This window comes from Arabidopsis thaliana, chromosome 5, assembly GCF_000001735.4.
Source record: "Arabidopsis thaliana chromosome 5, partial sequence".
Taxonomy (NCBI): domain Eukaryota; kingdom Viridiplantae; phylum Streptophyta; class Magnoliopsida; order Brassicales; family Brassicaceae; genus Arabidopsis; species Arabidopsis thaliana.
In genome coordinates, this window is record NC_003076.8 from 1,518,147 (window position 1) to 1,535,834 (window position 17,688).

The 17,688-nt window shown below is 37.3% G+C and overlaps 4 protein-coding genes across 4 annotated transcripts; 2 read left to right on the forward strand and 2 right to left on the reverse strand.

The window, feature by feature from the left end:
- Window positions 1–1,558: 1,558 nt before the first annotated feature.
- AT5G05140 (Transcription elongation factor (TFIIS) family protein) lies at window positions 1,559–4,991 on the forward strand. Its single transcript, NM_120596.4, has 8 exons — window positions 1,559–2,668; window positions 2,757–2,825; window positions 2,906–2,988; window positions 3,083–3,135; window positions 3,252–3,401; window positions 3,487–3,779; window positions 3,862–3,943; window positions 4,033–4,991. Exons 1-8 carry the CDS (start codon window positions 2,207–2,209, stop codon window positions 4,149–4,151), a joined length of 1,311 nt encoding a protein of 436 aa, NP_196133.3. The 5' UTR covers window positions 1,559–2,206; the 3' UTR covers window positions 4,152–4,991.
- Window positions 4,992–6,552: 1,561 nt separating this feature from the next.
- On the reverse strand, window positions 6,553–8,053 carry G18E (autophagy-related protein 18E; the record flags this gene model as incomplete). Its single annotated transcript, NM_120597.2, has 3 exons — window positions 6,553–6,806; window positions 6,917–7,203; window positions 7,328–8,053. 3 exons carry the CDS (start codon window positions 8,051–8,053, stop codon window positions 6,695–6,697), a joined length of 1,125 nt encoding a protein of 374 aa, NP_196134.1. The 3' UTR covers window positions 6,553–6,694.
- Window positions 8,054–9,621: 1,568 nt separating this feature from the next.
- Window positions 9,622–12,059, forward strand: RUL1 (Leucine-rich repeat protein kinase family protein). Its single transcript, NM_120598.4, has 2 exons — window positions 9,622–11,153; window positions 11,249–12,059. The coding sequence occupies exons 1-2, from the start codon at window positions 9,854–9,856 to the stop codon at window positions 11,869–11,871; spliced, it is 1,923 nt and encodes a 640-aa protein (NP_196135.1). The 5' UTR covers window positions 9,622–9,853; the 3' UTR covers window positions 11,872–12,059.
- Window positions 11,986–17,412, reverse strand: CEV1 (Cellulose synthase family protein). Its single transcript, NM_120599.4, has 15 exons — window positions 17,102–17,412; window positions 16,921–16,991; window positions 16,553–16,748; window positions 16,229–16,434; window positions 16,033–16,135; window positions 15,743–15,920; window positions 15,368–15,634; window positions 14,922–15,267; window positions 14,704–14,841; window positions 14,490–14,615; window positions 14,196–14,408; window positions 13,808–14,069; window positions 13,442–13,644; window positions 12,995–13,345; window positions 11,986–12,839 (listed from the first exon to the last, which is right to left on the reverse strand). Exons 2-15 carry the CDS (start codon window positions 16,942–16,944, stop codon window positions 12,255–12,257), a joined length of 3,198 nt encoding a protein of 1,065 aa, NP_196136.1. The 5' UTR covers window positions 16,945–16,991; window positions 17,102–17,412; the 3' UTR covers window positions 11,986–12,254.
- Window positions 17,413–17,688: the final 276 nt, after the last annotated feature.

Below are 17,688 nucleotides of genomic sequence, written 5' to 3' on the forward strand. Positions count from 1 at the left end.
AGTCTGTCACGTAAACGTGGCTGTGACAAGCCCGTGAGGTTAGCACTCAAAGGAGTCCCAGTGTTTTTCACGCGTTTGAAGGTGAGTAAATTCTGATTGGTAATCACCACCGTCCCAAATCGTACGACTTCGTTTTGTCACGTATTAACATAAAATCAAATTATAATATTTTTAGGGGTCGATTTTGTTGACCAACATTTAATACATGCTTCTCATTCCACAAACAGAAACTTCCTTTTCTTCTTCTATTTTCTGTTGTTGCTCTAACAAATCAAGCTAAGTTTAATAGTCCAACTTATTTTATAACTTTGTAAACACAAAACAAAGTTCTTACTTTGAATTAAAACAGTTATGATTGTGGTATCATTTTGGAACATGTAAACATAAACGAAAATGCAAATACAAAGAAAAACAGTTGATTTTTTTTTTTTTCAACAACAACAAAAATAAGACAATGTATGATGATTGATGACATGATGCTATCATGCTATGTCTTTTTTTGGTAAATTCTCTAAAATAAATATGATCTAAGTTAAGGTTTGGTTGGATTGTACCGGAACATTATGAGTATAAGTGAAGAGTTGTAACTTTTATTTACAATTGATAAATTGTAAATAAACTACATATCTAAGACCATCTCTATTGGGAGTATCTCATAAGAGTTTCTCACAATTAAAAAAATAAAAATAATGAAAATGAAGGAGAGAGAGTGTAGAAAGTTTCTCACTTGAGAAACTCTGAGATAGTCTCTACAACCCATCATGACAATTATCATCTTACTATTGGTTTAATTTTTTAACAAAAATATTTTTTTAATCAAATAATCAAATTATAATATAATATTAATATTTTTTTTGTTTGAAAAACTTTGTGGGTTTTTCATGGATGGAGATGCCCTAATGGCCTTAACAAGTATGGGTTATGAAAAAATAGTCGATGAATTAATGAAAAAGCTGTGAGGGTAACGAGGTTAAAACATTGTGAGTCATTTTGTACCTAATCCAAAGTACAAAGGGATACAAAAAAAATAAAACAACTTTTTTGTTAGATATTTTTAAAACATTGTAAACAAAGAAATACTTGTTTCTCTGTCTTACAAATCTGAACAAATTAAAGTACCTAATCCAATTTCTTATAAAACAAAATAAAATGAAATGATAGTGTTAACTGTTAAAACATGAAACTATTGTTTTGAATCGGATTTACCAAATATTCTAATATATCACTCTTTGACTAGAAGATAAACGCTTTTGATCAGCAGCATTAGGAAATAAATATCTCTTCTTCAGAGCTTCTCATTAAAGTCCGTATAACTAACTAAACACTCTTAGTAGAATTTACTTTTGACATTTTCCAACGTAAAAAAGATTTATGACCCAAAAAAAAAAAAAAGAGTTTGACCTTGTAATCACTTAACTTGTGTCGTCGTTCAAGTACAACGCATGTGTGAGGAAAAAAAGAATAATGTGTTTTTATAATAATAATGAAAAGCCAAAACAGACCGATCAGGTCAAAAGAAAGCCGTAAAGAAAATCCAACTTAAAATAAAAATAAAATCTCTTTTACCAAACAGATATACAGAGAGACTTCAATCAGAGGAAATAAATAAATTTCATTATTTCTCTTTCTGAATTAATAAAAAGGTTTCTTGTTGAATTGAATTTGTAGCTGTGTTTAACGTAGTAGCACTTGGGTTTTAGATAGACAACGTAACCAAAACTGTTTCATGTTCTGTCTGTATTCTCTCTTTTGCTTTTTTGGGTTTCCTCCTTCTTTCTCATCTTTGCTGCGGTGCATTTTTTTCTCGGGAAAATCCTTTCTGGGCTTTCCGGGAAAGTTTTCTTGTCAGATTCGGAAAGGTACCAAAAAAAATAAATTAATAAAAACTTACCAAACAGATTTTGTGTTTATCTCTCTCTCTATAGATTCTTTTGATCACAAATCCTTTTCGTTTTTGATCATATTTTGATTGAGAACAAAACAATCTTCAAAGTCTCAACCTTTAAGTTTGATTGATCTTTTTTTGGTAAGTAAATCTTCTGTCGTAGATTCGATATTTTCTGATCTTCTCTTTTCGAATTCTTCAATCTTCAACGATCCCAATCTTCTTCTTCTGGAAATCTATTTTGCTTCTTCTTCAAATTTTCTGGGGAAAAAATCAAATTCTTGAGTTAATTAGACTCCGATTTTGTTGAATCGAGAAACGATGAAAGCATCGGGTTCATTAGATAGCTGGAGAGAATATTTCCGACGGCGAGGAGATTCCGATATATTCGGGATCATCGATCATGCGATCATGGTGGCTGCTACTGATTGTCCTAACAAATTCAAATCCAGAAGAGACAAAATCGCCGAGCTTTTATTCTCCTGTAGAGTGAATCGTTGCGTCGGATGCGACCATCTTGAATTGTCTGTTCCCGGAGACGACGAGGCTAACCGTGGAACCACCGGAAATGGTGGTGGTGGTACGGCGGTTGATGAAGATTATGAGGTTGCTGGTGGTAGTAAAGAGAGCAAAGCTAATAGTAGCAGAGGGGATAATAATCAGATTGTTAGCAATTATACATTTGATGAAGCTGAGGCTTTGAGTGATGAGATTGAAGAGTTTTCTGTGGTTTCTAAGGAGGTTGCTAGGATCAAAGAGATCTTGCTCAACAAAGAAGATGAGGTTTGATTCTCAAGTTCTTGAAATTTCATCAATGTGAAGATTTTTTTTTTGTGTTTTCTGATTGGTTCTTTTTTGTATTCTCTTGCAGCCAAACTCGGTGTTACTCGATTCTTTAAGACATCTTAAGTTGATGTCTTTGAATGTGGATATTCTTAAGGTTGGTTATCTTGGTGGATAGTGTATGAAGTTGTTGTTGATGATCCTTGAGATTCTTAAGGTTTGCGGTTATTCTCGCAGAGTACTGAGATTGGAAAGGCTGTTAATGGCCTCAGGAAACATTCTTCTGATAAGATTCGACAACTCGCTAAGACTCTTATCGCGTATGAGTTTTTGATCTTTCACAAGTTTGATTGACATTTGCTATGCTTTTGCACTTTTGAATCTCACATTTGAGTTTTTGATATGTTTATGCAGAGAATGGAAGGAGTTGGTGGATCAATGGGTGAATACCACAAAGGAAATCACTGGTAATTGCGCTTTCTCTGTCTCGCTTTTCGATCTTTTATGACTGGCTTCGTGTCTTACCGTTTGGTTTCTTGAATTAGATCCATAGTCTTTGGTTCTAATTTTGTGTTTAAAACAGGTGCTGAAGGTACACCAGAGTCTGCAAACCCGTCTGTCCTTGATGAAGAAGAGGCGTTTCCATCGCTTCCATATGATGTTGATATCTTTACACCTGAACCAAACGGATTTGAAATCTCACACTTCTTTGATTCCTTGGACTTTGATGGAAGTGAGTTTTAAAACTATGTCTTGTTTGTTTGAGAACATGTTCTTAGCTACGTGTTGATTGATTTTCTTGGGGATGTTTGTTTCAGATCCTCGTAACTCTGAAGAACACAACACAAGCCGAGAGCATGAAAGAAGGCCACAAAATATCGCCAAGAGAAAACCTGAGGGAACACAAATGAGGATACAAGATGCTCCTTTTAGATCTATTAAGCCATCATCAGCTACTGATTTTGATGGGACTAGAAGACCTGTAAAGCAAAGTACAGAGCAAAGGATGAAGAACGAAACGGTATCTGTTCACAAGTCTGAAAAACCCATGATCCAAAGGAAACCGGTTGTTACAGAACAGAAGCGGAAAGCTCCTGGACCTCAACAAGAAGTGAGTGTGGAGACAAAGCTCTTGTCTAATATCCTATTCTTGGACGTAGAATTGATGGTGTTTTTGCTCTTGTCCCTTGCAGAAACTTAAAGGTCTTGATGCAGACGCAAAGTTTGAGTTTGCAAAGAGGAAACTTCAAGAAAGCTACCAGCATCACGAGAATGGTTCGTTTCATTTCCTTTCTTTTGTTTCGAGTTTTTTGTTACATTCTTGAAAACAAAAGAACTTAAAAATGTTTGTGATCTTGCCACAGCCAAGAAGCAGCGAACGATACAAGTACTTGAGATGATCCCAAAGCAAGGTAGTGCTCAGAAACCGCAACTCAAGAGACCTGGAATGAGCAACAGGAATTGGGCTAATGGGAGAAAATAGTTTCTGCTTTGTTCAAATGGTGAATAATTCTCGGCAAAAGATATTACTCCATACTTACCACACATATCTCGCAATCTCTGGTGCAATAAAGGTAAACAGAGTCTAGTTCCACAAAGCTGGAGACAGAAACAAGCAGAGGAGAAGGAACAGAATCCAACATAACTTTACTTTGAACAAACTGTTTACTCCTCTGTTTTGTTCTGTCTTGGATTCACCAATTGCAGCAAGATAGGGATACCAATTATTGTTTCTTTTATGTGTTCTTTACTACATTCTTGAGACTTTCGGTACAGTCCCGGTTTAGTCGGGTTATGTTCGGTTTTGGGACAAGGAGAGAGGTCCCTTTTACATATATATCATATAAAAATAGTAAAAGAGAGGGTAGAAAAGCTCATTCGAAATTGACCGGCTCTTCACCTAACTTTGTATAGTAATGTGAAATGATTTGGGACACAATATAGAGATGATGACACTTTTTTCCAAATAAATAAATATTTATATAATGATATCCAATTGTTATGAATGAATGTGATTGTGACCGAATGTTGTCATTTCTTATTACTTATGTATATAAAATAAGATGGCATTGGAAAGGCTTAAGGAAGGTGGGTGGATAAGAAAAGAGGAGAAGGTAGTGGGGGGTGGGAGATAACGTGGATGGATAGGAATGTTGTTGCAGTGTGGTCTTTGTGCGTGTTGGTATTTTTTATTCAATGTTGTTATTATCTCGGCGTTACGCGTTCACGCATTTCACCACATGAACCACGTGGACTTCTACAACTTCTATTAATCTTTCACTCCATTTCTATTGAAAGAAAAACAGTTGGATAGAGATAAATCTAGTTTTATGGTCACGATTTTATTTCGTGAAAAGGAAAATGCACTTTTTAGTTTGATTAAATAAGTACACCCAAACACTTTTGGACAAAAACAAACGTAATGATTTTTGGCGTGATGGTAAATTCGTATGGATGTGTTGGTTATTTTTGTAAACTTTAGCATGTGAGAGAAAAAAAAAGTTGAGCATGTGAAAATACAAAAAATATTGTTGTCTGTGTACAAAAACTGAAATGACATTTAACATTTAGTAAGTTTCAAAATTTAAAACATTAACTCATAATCTCAAAACTTTAAACTAAACAAAAAACTGCAATTCCAAAAGCTCTAGAACTTAAATCTTACTATTGATGCAGCGAAATGTCTTTAGTTTTTTTTTTTTTAACAAAATTATGAGATCTTTTTTTGTTGTTGGAAATATCACTACAAAATGTCTAATTCATACTATTTTAAGAATATAAAAAATCTCATTTATAATCAATATGCAATGAATAAATTGACCTATATCCATTACATACTTTGTTAGATTACACTTCATTTTTGATGTGAAACATTCTAGCAGGATTAATGACTCAATAAAAATAGAAAAATATGCACTTAATTTAATTAATGATATTTGGTTCCCAGTCGTTGGAATTGGGAAGACTTGAAAAGTAGTGAAGCATGTGAAAAAATGCTAATATATAGATCCGAGAGATTGTGACTATTTCATTAATTGACCCTAAAGAAGAAGGCATCTTTTTTCCATGCAGAGAATCGACATGTTTTTGGAGAGAAGTTGACATGGACAAAAAAACAACAATAGCATCAGTTCTGCTGCCGACACAAAGTATTTAGGTTACCATTTTATAATTTATGTGGAGTTTTAGATAGATAGACAGCTAATCGTTACAAAATTCCTTGCGTCGCAATCAACGGTGAGATAAAGAAATAAGAGTTGACAAATGAAATAAGGGAAAATAGTTGAGTATCGGTTCTAAACAAAAAAAAATCCATCATTTAGAACGTTCATCAAATTTTCATGGTTTTGAAAATTGATTATACTATATAATCGAATAACTCAACTTGTTTAATTTGAGTATTGTTGAGTCTTATTTGATTTACGATTGGACAAAGTCTGGAAACATTATCAGAATTATGCGCAATTTAAACCTTTCTCATAAATAAATGAAATTTGAAAGAATTGAGTTCATTGTTGGATAGTCTTAGGTTTTGATTAAAAATAATTCACCATTGTGTTTCGTTAGGTTGAAGTAATCATTTATAACGTAAATTAAAGTATCATTACATGGGATAAGAATCATTATTTATATACGATTACGAATTAGAATTGAAATTCAGAAAATGGTTTTATATAAGCTTTTTGAGATAAATAAAATACATTAACAAATAATATAATTATAAAATATCAATGCATATAATTGTATTTTATTGATCTCAAATACTTTGATAAATAAATACATAAAGGTTTTTCCAATCGGTTCTTAGGGGGATCAATTCCTAGTTTATTAAAAATCAACATAGTTCTTCACAAGAAATATAGAACAAGAAAGTTTTGTTCAGAAAAAAACAAAAAAACAAAAAGAAAGAAAAAGGGTAGTACAAAGTTTTAATCGGTGAAGACTAATTATTAGAAGAAGAAGAACAAGAAGGAAATTATTCCAAAAAAAAGAAGAACAAGAAGGAAATGTGTTGTGTTTTGTTGATCACACCCCACCAACCATTGTGTTGCCCGTCTCTTGTAAGGAGAAGAAGTATTTGTGTTCCAATTCCACCATCTGCCCTCCATCTGCATGATCAAATTTGCACCTCCGGAAACTTCACATTTTCCGGGGATGATTCCGACAATTAGATGAGGAAAACAAGCAGACTCCAAGAAAGAGCCAAAGTAGAGCCACGTCACAGAAACCAAAGAGAAAAAAGCTTACCTTCCATCGATGCCTACGAGAAGAACAGTGTTCTCTGATCCAAAACCTACAATGAACTTGGTGGAAGCTGGCAACGAGAACTGAGCAAACGACCGTTCATTTTCGTACAAATACTTTGGTAAGATCACTCTTATGAATGACGACGATGAAGCCGGATCAAAACTAAGAATGTCAGGTCTCAAACGAAATACATGGAGAGTCCCTTTTTCACTTGACGCAGCGACCCATTTCAGATTCGAAGAGATTGCAACGTTATAGATCTCTGCTCTTTCCACTCCTCTCCGAAACTTCACCAAGAAAACCAAACATATCAAAATACTAAGTAATTAACAAACCATAATCACAAAAAAAAAACCACAAAATTTTAGCTAGGGTTTATAACAAAAACAAAAAAAGGTTAGGGCTAATTACCTCTTGTAAGAGAGTACCATCAACGGCGTTAAAGATCCTGATCAAAGTTCCTTTGGTGCTAGCGGTTGCGAGGAGACTTCCATCGAGAGTCAAAGTCATGCAAGCTATAGCAGAATCATGTGCTTTGATGAATTTGATAACATTCCATCTCAAGTCATGGACCTGAACTTGTCCCGGATGAAACCCGGGACAAGCCAAGACTGCTTTCGACTCAACGTGAGTGACGCAACACAGTCCTTTCGGGTTCATGAGGGTTTCGATCACACGGTCAACCTTAAGGTTGTTGAAAGTGTAGACATAGATGTTTTGTTTCAGGACCACCACAACGTGTTCTCTCGCTAGTTTCACAGCGATAACTTCTGATTTAAAAGTGAGCTCGCTGAGGCAGCAATTTCGGTAATCATCCCAAACGAATACTTTGTTAGGAGGGTACTCGGAATTGTTATAACCATTGCCAACAAAAGCGAATAAGTTAGAAAGGAAGAGCATCTCAGCAACTTTGAAGCCTGATTCGTGCGGGGCACGGCTGATGCTTTTCTTTATCATTGGTTTGCAGCTATATACATTGAAACCGTGATTTGTTCCAACGATGAAACCACTGCATACCTGGTTCCAAGCTACTGATAACACCTTCAAGTCACTTTTTGCTTCATCACGTGGTGAATCGAAAGTTTCAGATCTTGAAAGCGTTAAGATTCCACGGACAGTGGAGACAATCGAATTCATTCTTCTCTTTTCCAAACCAAATTCACAGAAGAAAAACCGAAGAGACAATACTTTAGAATATCAAACGCTTCTCATGAAAAGTCGTTGGGAAATTGATGTTTATCGTTTGGTAATTTATACACAGGTAACAAAATCCTAAATAGAGTGCGAATAGGAAAAGACTTCAAACCATATATATCACATCTTTAATATAATACGTTTATGAAAATTAAATAAAAATCAAACCTAGAAAATCTCATTACAAAACTCCACGTCTTCATCTAACTATAATTGTGTTTATCTATTTAATTTTGTTTAAAAAGGATTTCATTAAATCTAAATGGATACAAAGTTTTCGGTCAAAAAAAAACTAGACCTAATTACAAATTATAGATATAGATTGAACTTAACCTACTCATGGCTGACTTGAAACGAATGTGGAATGTGACTGATCCTTGTAATCAAACTTGTAGAATCTCTGAAGCTTTTAGCGGCAACCAATGACTCATCGATGAGACATTGTTGCGAAAAGGTATATCGATCTTCTTAAAGATTTGAGCTGTGTCGAGACTCCGCAAAAGTGTGAGTTTCTATCTAGAGCTCCTATATAGTCGCTTCCCAAGCAATGGTCCATGGATAATTCAAAATTTAACAATCTTCCCGGGGTAATAATGAGGTGTTTTCCTTTTACTTTTTTTGCTACTACCTTTTTTTCCCCTCCTTTTGTTGTAACATTCAATATTGGATTAAGCAAGTCCTTAAGTTTCGGAACTGAAGATGTGTTTTGTCATAGATCTAGAGATTTGAGGGAGACAGGTTTGGCATTGATGGATGCTGCAAAATCATTGTGTTAACTGTAACAAAAGAACCCAATCATGAGTCTTTGAGGCACAGGTGAAAAATCATCAAAAATCATATTACTAATGTCACTTCATAGTCAATCTTCATGGATTAATAATCCATCATTATTCATTTAGTTAGACCAAACCAACCTAATGAATTGGAGAGACTTGAAAAGCAAAACTCATAGTACAGCAACACAGTGTTATATCCTCACAAGTCAATCTTTGATTCTCTCTTGTGTTCTTCAACTTTAAGCACCTAATTCTGTTAAATGCAATTTATCAGATTTAAACAGAGGACCCCACTTGCAGTGGTTGGTTAGGTAAATAATCTCTCCATACAAAATTCACACTTTACTCTTTTAGTGGTTAAAAAAAGTCTTGCCAATGAGTCTCTTCGAAACACAACATAACTTTTATATCAATTTTGGTGTGTCCAAATATATGCACCAATGCAGGATCGGATTCTGTCAATATGACCAATAAAATGACAACACGAGACAGATCATTTGGTTATTTTTTTCTGTTAATTTTGATACATTATTGTTGAATTACTTGAAGAAATCGATCACTACCTTTTTCCTTGATTTGCATGCTGTATAATGCAAAGAAAAGAAAAAGCAAAATATTCCTTTAATCTGTAGTGTGTTTTGTCTCTTAAAGAACAAATGAAAGAAGCAAAAAATGGGATGCTTTTGCTTTCTTTCCCTCCTTTCTTTACGGTGTCTTGCTTTTTATTTTCCTTTACATAGTTATTTGAATTTGAATCCACTTTTTGTTATATTAAAAACAACCCATTATGTTTACTTAACAATGGATTCAAACCAACTAATCATTGTTTTTTATCTTATTTGAGCTCACCTCTTCTTTTTGACTCTCTTTACCCACATGAAAACAAACACTAAGAACAAAACTTTCATAGGAAACTCAATTTTCTCTCTTTCTCAGATCATGGTGTGAGTCACCAAATAGCTCAACCATGAATTCTTCTCACACTGCCTTCGTTGCTGCTTCCTTCTTCTTCCTCTTACTCGCCGCAACCGCGGTTTTGGTTTCAGCCGATTTAGCATCAGACGAACAAGCCCTTCTCAACTTTGCAGCATCAGTCCCACATCCACCAAAACTCAACTGGAACAAGAACCTCTCTCTCTGCTCTTCATGGATCGGCATTACTTGTGATGAATCCAACCCCACCAGCCGCGTTGTAGCTGTCCGTCTTCCAGGAGTTGGCCTCTACGGCTCAATCCCTCCTGCCACATTAGGCAAACTAGACGCTCTCAAAGTCCTTAGCCTCAGATCCAACTCTCTCTTTGGAACTTTACCTTCTGATATTCTCTCACTCCCTTCTCTTGAATACCTTTATCTCCAACACAACAACTTCTCCGGCGAACTCACCACTAATTCTTTGCCGTCGATCTCCAAGCAGCTTGTTGTCTTGGACTTGTCTTATAACTCTTTATCTGGTAACATTCCTTCCGGTCTCCGGAACTTGTCTCAGATCACTGTATTGTACCTTCAAAACAACTCTTTTGATGGTCCCATTGATTCTCTTGATCTCCCGAGTGTAAAAGTTGTAAATTTGAGCTATAACAACTTAAGTGGACCCATCCCTGAGCATCTCAAGAAGTCACCGGAATATTCTTTCATCGGAAACTCATTACTATGTGGTCCACCTCTGAATGCATGTTCCGGAGGAGCCATCTCTCCGTCTTCAAATTTGCCTAGACCGTTGACAGAGAATCTCCATCCTGTCCGGAGGAGACAGAGTAAAGCTTATATAATCGCCATTGTAGTCGGATGCTCTGTGGCCGTTCTTTTCCTTGGGATTGTTTTCTTGGTTTGTCTGGTGAAGAAGACGAAGAAAGAAGAAGGAGGCGGTGAAGGAGTGCGAACGCAGATGGGGGGAGTGAATAGCAAGAAACCGCAGGATTTCGGGAGCGGAGTTCAAGATCCAGAGAAGAACAAGCTCTTCTTCTTCGAAAGATGCAATCATAATTTCGATCTTGAGGATCTCTTGAAAGCTTCTGCTGAAGTTCTTGGTAAAGGGAGTTTCGGAACGGCCTACAAGGCCGTGCTTGAGGACACAACCGCAGTGGTGGTGAAACGTTTAAGAGAAGTCGTGGCGAGCAAGAAAGAGTTTGAACAGCAAATGGAGATAGTTGGGAAGATTAACCAGCATTCTAATTTCGTACCACTCCTCGCTTATTACTATTCGAAAGACGAGAAGCTATTGGTCTACAAGTACATGACGAAAGGAAGCTTGTTCGGGATCATGCACGGTGAGTCATAAAGAGACCAAACCCTAACTTTTTTGGTAATGTAAAGCTTGTGTGTGGGTCACGAAAAATTGTTCCTTTTTGGATTTTTTGGACAGGAAACAGAGGAGACAGAGGAGTCGACTGGGAAACGCGGATGAAGATCGCGACAGGGACTTCAAAAGCAATCTCTTACCTTCACTCCTTAAAATTCGTTCACGGAGACATCAAATCATCAAACATACTTCTCACTGAAGACCTTGAGCCATGTCTGTCCGACACATCTTTAGTCACTCTCTTCAACCTTCCAACTCACACACCGCGAACCATTGGCTACAATGCTCCTGAAGTTATTGAGACGAGGAGAGTCAGTCAAAGATCAGACGTTTATAGCTTTGGTGTGGTGATTCTCGAAATGCTAACCGGGAAGACACCTTTAACTCAGCCTGGTCTCGAGGATGAGCGTGTCGTCATTGATCTTCCGAGATGGGTTCGGTCTGTTGTGAGAGAAGAGTGGACTGCAGAGGTTTTCGATGTGGAGCTCTTGAAGTTTCAGAACATTGAAGAGGAGATGGTTCAGATGCTTCAGCTAGCGTTGGCCTGTGTTGCAAGGAATCCAGAATCGAGGCCAAAGATGGAAGAGGTCGCGAGGATGATTGAAGATGTGAGGAGATTGGATCAGTCTCAGCAGTTACAGCAAAACAGAACATCCTCAGAGGCTACTTCCAATGTCTCTGAATGATTCCTCATTCCGACCAAAAGTTTCTTTGATCAATTCTACTTCTATCTTATTACTTTTGAATCCCAGTTAAAAATAATTTCTCTTTGCATCGTAGTTTAGTGCTTATGATCAAACGTAACTGCTTTCACTAATGAAAATTGAAAAATCATAACCACTGCTTTAACTACAGAAACAAAAAAATATTCGCTTTCACTTTAATTATAACTTTCCAAAGTAACTAGAGTAAGATATATTCTACACATAAATTTATGACACCAAGACAGAAGAACGAACAGACAGATACACACAACAAAAGTAAAAAAGTGAACAAATAAAACAATGAAAAATAATTTAAATTCTGTGTTTTTTTTAACCCTCAAAACAGGTAAATATTTGCTCGCTTCTCAACAGTTGATTCCACATTCCAGAATGTCCGGGCCAGTGACTCGGCTAGTGAAGGGATCAATCCTAACCCACAACAACGAGAAGATAGAAGCCAAGAGAACAGACCAGACCACAACAATGGTAGGAGTCCGGTTCTGTCGACCCATCAAACCCTTGAGGAAAGGGTACAAGTGAACAATCACCCAGAAGGCAAAGAACAACTTACCAAAGAGTGGTCCCCATGATTGGTATCCACTGTTGATAGCATAAGAGACTCCTGCAACAACTCCCACTAAGTTTACAATGAGCAGCGTCGTTGGCGGAATCAGAAGTGTTGTCCATTTGAACAAGTAGAGCTCAGCAAAGTCTCCGTCTTCATCTGAAGCTTTTGAGGTAACTGTGAAGTTTGTGTCAATACCGGCAAGGACTTTGAGGATACCTTGAAACACAGCGAATAAATGAGCGGATACTCCACCAATGACCCAAAACTGCTCGTTTCTCCACCATTCGTCTATGCCTACGCCACTCCACCTCATTTCTAGTATACCCGTGGCGAAAATGGAGAGAAAGAGAGACAGAAACCATATACTTGCAATGTTACTAATCTGCAAAAGAGGAACAATAGAACCAGCTGATCAGGATTTGGAACCGTAAATAGATGACAAACACAACATGGTTTCAGTTAAACAGAACGTAATTAAGGTTTGTTCTAGAGATAGAGATAGAGATAGAGATAGATAGACAGAGAGAGGTGTCAAACCTGAGGAATAATAAACTGGTTGGTGAAGAGACAAACGGCTGGCAATGTACAATACATGAGAAGAGGAATGGAGGTGATAGGGTAGATGGTGGTGTTCACATACGCAAACCTCTCAAGAAATTTTAGCCTCCCATTGTAACCATACCATATAGGACAATGCCGACTGAAGAGAATCTCAACTGAACCTAAAGCCCACCTCAGCACTTGGTTCAGACGATCTGAAAGATTGATAGGAGCAGAACCCTTGAAAGCTGGAAGCTTAGGCATGCAGTAAATGGATCGCCATCCACGGGCATGCATTTTGAACCCAGTCAGAATATCTTCTGTCACAGAACCATAGATCCATCCAATCTGAAGAAAGACAGCGGAAAATATAAACAAAGTGAATGCCAAAGTGGATATGTCAGAACAATGCAGATTCATGTAGGAGTTCAAATGAGATTATACCTCCATTCCCCAATCTGACTTATCCTCATAACCACAACTAATGACATGGATAGCCTCTTTGAGAAGGTTTTCTGGAGTTGCTGAAGGAGGAACACCACCATTTTCCATTAGGGTAGAAGCAACAAAAACAGCAGACTGTCCAAATCGCTTCTCCAGGCTCATTTGCGACATTAAGAGCGCCTTTTCATCATCAAAACCAGCACCTAAGTTTCACAAATGCCAAATAGTTAAGACATGATGAGATACCTAGTATGGAAACTATTTAGACAACTGTCAACTATAAATAATCCCCTCCCCTGGATCAATATTTCAAACAGCAACATATGGGTATAACGGAAACCAAAGAAGAAATAAAAACAGTTGTACCTTCAACTCCCTCTTCTATGTCATCGAGGTTGAATACAGGAACAGTTGAGTCAGTATGCCTGCCTGATTTCTTTTTGTCCGACTCTTTCTTAGCTTTGGAATTCTTCTTTCTTGATCCACCACAGAGCTTAGATAAAAGACTTGGCTTCTTGTGTTTTACTTTTATTGGAGGTTCATAACCGTATAATGCTGTTCTGTTGAAAACACATCCAGTTCCGACATATACAGGTCCTTGAATCCCATCTAAACCTCTCAAGTTAATCTGGAAAACATATCATGGAAAAATTACGACAAACTCAAGAAACTGTGAGTTTAATGTATATTCGTGTCTAAAAGCAATTTGAAAGAACAAGAAAATTAGACGCAAGTATAGGTAAGTGTGACTTACATCAAAGAACACGGTATTACGATTAGCATATCTATCGTTCTTATCGATACCATCAAATCTTTGTGGGAACTGAACATAACAAACTTGCTTCCCGAGGTTTGGGTCCATCAGGAAGCACATTGCTTCTCTTAAGGCTTTGCTGTTATTTATGTAATGATCACAATCAAGATTCAAGATGAAAGGTCCATTGGTAAGAACTGCTGAAACTCTCACCTATTCATTTGAAAAGTACCCAGATTAGACTAACAAATTGGTCAGAATGAAGAAGTCAAAAATCCAAGATCAGAAACTTACCAGTGCATTCATAGCACCAGCCTTTTTGTGGTGCTGGAATCCTGGTCGCTTTTCTCGAGAAACATATACCAAACGCGGGAGCTCATTGCCCTCTGCATCAAGTCCACCATTTTGCCCTAAGAAGACCTGCATTCAGCAAATGGTACTTCAATAATGAACTTCTAGAGAGAAAGAGAGAGCATTCTCGATTCCATAGTTAAAACCAATTTCTTACCTGGATCATTCCTGGATGGTCCCTTGTATTATTTCCAGGCCACGGTGTGCCATCTTGCATAACCCACCCTTCTTCAGGACATTTTAGGGCTTTGGAAACAAGTGCATTGATTCGGATTTTAAATTCCTCATATTCCCTCTGAAAGAAAATAAAAGGTCAATATAGCATACACTAAAATCAAAGTGAGGGTGACTAGATGACTAAAACTACAAACTTACCTTCATAGCTCTACGATCTTTGACAAATGATGTCTGAACTTTATCCTTCAAGTAATCTATTTTCGCAGCAAAGTACCATTCTGGTGCACGAGGCTCTATGCTATATTTCTTGCAAAATGGTACCCATTTACGAGCAAACTCTGATGTTTCTGCAAGTGATTCAAATGATAACATAGCAGCACCATCATCAGAAACATAACAGGACACCTTGTCAACTGGGTAGTCAACAGCCAGAATAGAGAGCACTGTGTTGGCTGTCACAAGGGGTGGCTCCTTCAAGGGGTCAACAGTACTCACGAAAATGTCAACAGCAGCTAACTGTGATGGCTCACCTTCACGATCATATCTGTCCCAAAAATTGACCATGATCAAATTAAAATGGGAAACAGTATAGGCAAACAATCCTTTGAGTAATTGCTTCAGAAGAATGGGGAAATAGAACTTACCTTAAAGCAAGCCTGTCGAGGTAGGTTTCACGGTTCACAGGAAACCACTTGGGAAACTGATCCAAAATCCAGGATAAGGCAAACCAGATCTCACATATCACAGAGACCAGCCATAGAGCAAAGGCATTTGGCACTGGGTTTGTTATACGGTAATGCAAGAAGAGACAAAGGATAACAAGCCGCAGCATAATAACCATTCTGTAAGGATTGATCCGTGATGAAGGAATTGAAACTTTCCTTGACAGAGGCTGCCTCGCTTCGTCATTCCTGTACAATAAATAAAGAATTGGAAAATGAGTATCAGGACATTGCTTAATAGGAAAAACGCTCGGTACACCACGACAGAACAAACAAGATTACAAAACAAGAACTCACAGCAGAGCCTCATCTGCTAGGATATCTGTGCTGGCATCAATATCTACTCCACCTCTTTCAGAAGCAGCCTGCGTGCTGACAGGACCAGTATTCTTCTCTTGCTTCATTTTCCAGCCATCAACTCTCTCCTTCCAAGCTACATTCCCGAGTCCAACAGGATCCACAATCCTTCTATTTGCTGCAGCGTGAATGACAACAACAGATTTTATTGTTTAGAGTTTTGACATAAAAGAGAAGCCTAGGTACAAATATATGTGTTGGCGAGAGAGTTAGAAATAAAGGATATTTACGTGATTGATTGACATCTGATGAATAGGGAAGGCGCTTTCCCCCAGCGATAGTAGAAGATACAGAGAGGCGTTCAGGTGAGGCAGCAGAAAACTCTCCTGAAGTCTGTAAATAAGCAAATGACAAAATCAGATTCCAAAACTAAATTGCGTGAGGATGCGAATGCTTAAGAGGGAAGAATGAACAGCAATGCCTTACATCTTGTCTGCTCGTGAGACGAGGAAGATGATTGTGAGAGACCTCTTTATCATACTGGGGTTCCCCCATTTCCTCTCCCTTCCCACGAGTAAGATGCCAACCAAGCATCCGCTCTGAAATTTTCTCCTTCTGAGGGTAGTTGAACTCAACAGTACCTTCATCAGCTAAGCCATCCTCGTCTTTATCACCAGGAATAGCAGGACTACCTAGAATCAGAAATTAGCAAATTGCTATAAATACCAATCTGATCCAAAATTCAAAACATACTGATAAACTATCGATGAACAATGAAGACAGTATACTTCAGAAGGATCAAAAGAGAACCTTTGAGCCTCTTGTATCTGGTTTTGCACTGAGGACAAGATTGATTCCCATCTTTCCTCTCATACTCGTAGCAAGGCCGACAAACTGGGAATGAACAAATATCACAAGCCACAAAACGATCTCCATCAACAGTCTTGCCAACATTGTCACTACAGATCTGGCAAGTCTGCGGAACAATGTTCTTCATCGGCTTTCCCTACAAATCAAGTCGAATCAATGAAGCCAAAATTAGAAACCTCAACAGAAAATTTGAAATCAGATCTCTCCAATACACAATTCAACACCCAAATCAATCAATTTCAGTACATATAATTCCTGATTTCGATAAAGGTAAGTATAATGATGAAGCAAGAGTCAAAAAAGCATACCGCGGTTTCTCCTTCGGATTCCATTTGTCACTTAGTTGCTTCCAACACCGAAACGTCGGAATAGTTCAAATCTGATCGGAATTATCAAAAACAGAAACTACGATTAGATCTGAGGAGATCCGAGTAAAGGAAGTCAAATCTGAGAATGGATCATGAGTGTAAGAAGAGTTAAAAGCTTTACCATGAGATCTGAAGATGGAGTGTGGTGATGTGACTCTCTGAATCTCTCTCAATCTGGATCCAAGCTTTCTTCTCTACAGAGAGATAGTTTATAAGGAAGACGAAGAGGAGAATCTTGGGATGGCTAAGAAGATGCAAAGAGCAAGCTATTTGTCTCCTCTACTCGTCACTCTTCCAGATTTTTAAAATATTAATATATTTGTCACAAATCATAATCCAACCAAGCAACAACCACCACCACCACCGACAACTTCCACAGTCGATTTTTTTCTAGTTACAGTTTTACAGTGGCTGTAAAAAAAGTGAAAAAACGGCCGATAAACCTTTAAAATATCCTTAGAAATATATTATCATCGAATTAGTGACTAAATCAAAATAGTAATTGATATTTGATAGTGATATAACTAAAATAGAAGTGTGAAGAACACAACAAATCACAAGTAGTGGGGTAAAGGATATTCATCGTCACTAACTTTCTTACAGATAAAACTTAAAAAGTATTTGCCGACAAAAATAAAACTTCAAAATATTAATTAATCAACGGATTAGTCCAATGAATAAATCAAAATATATTGATAGTGATGCTTT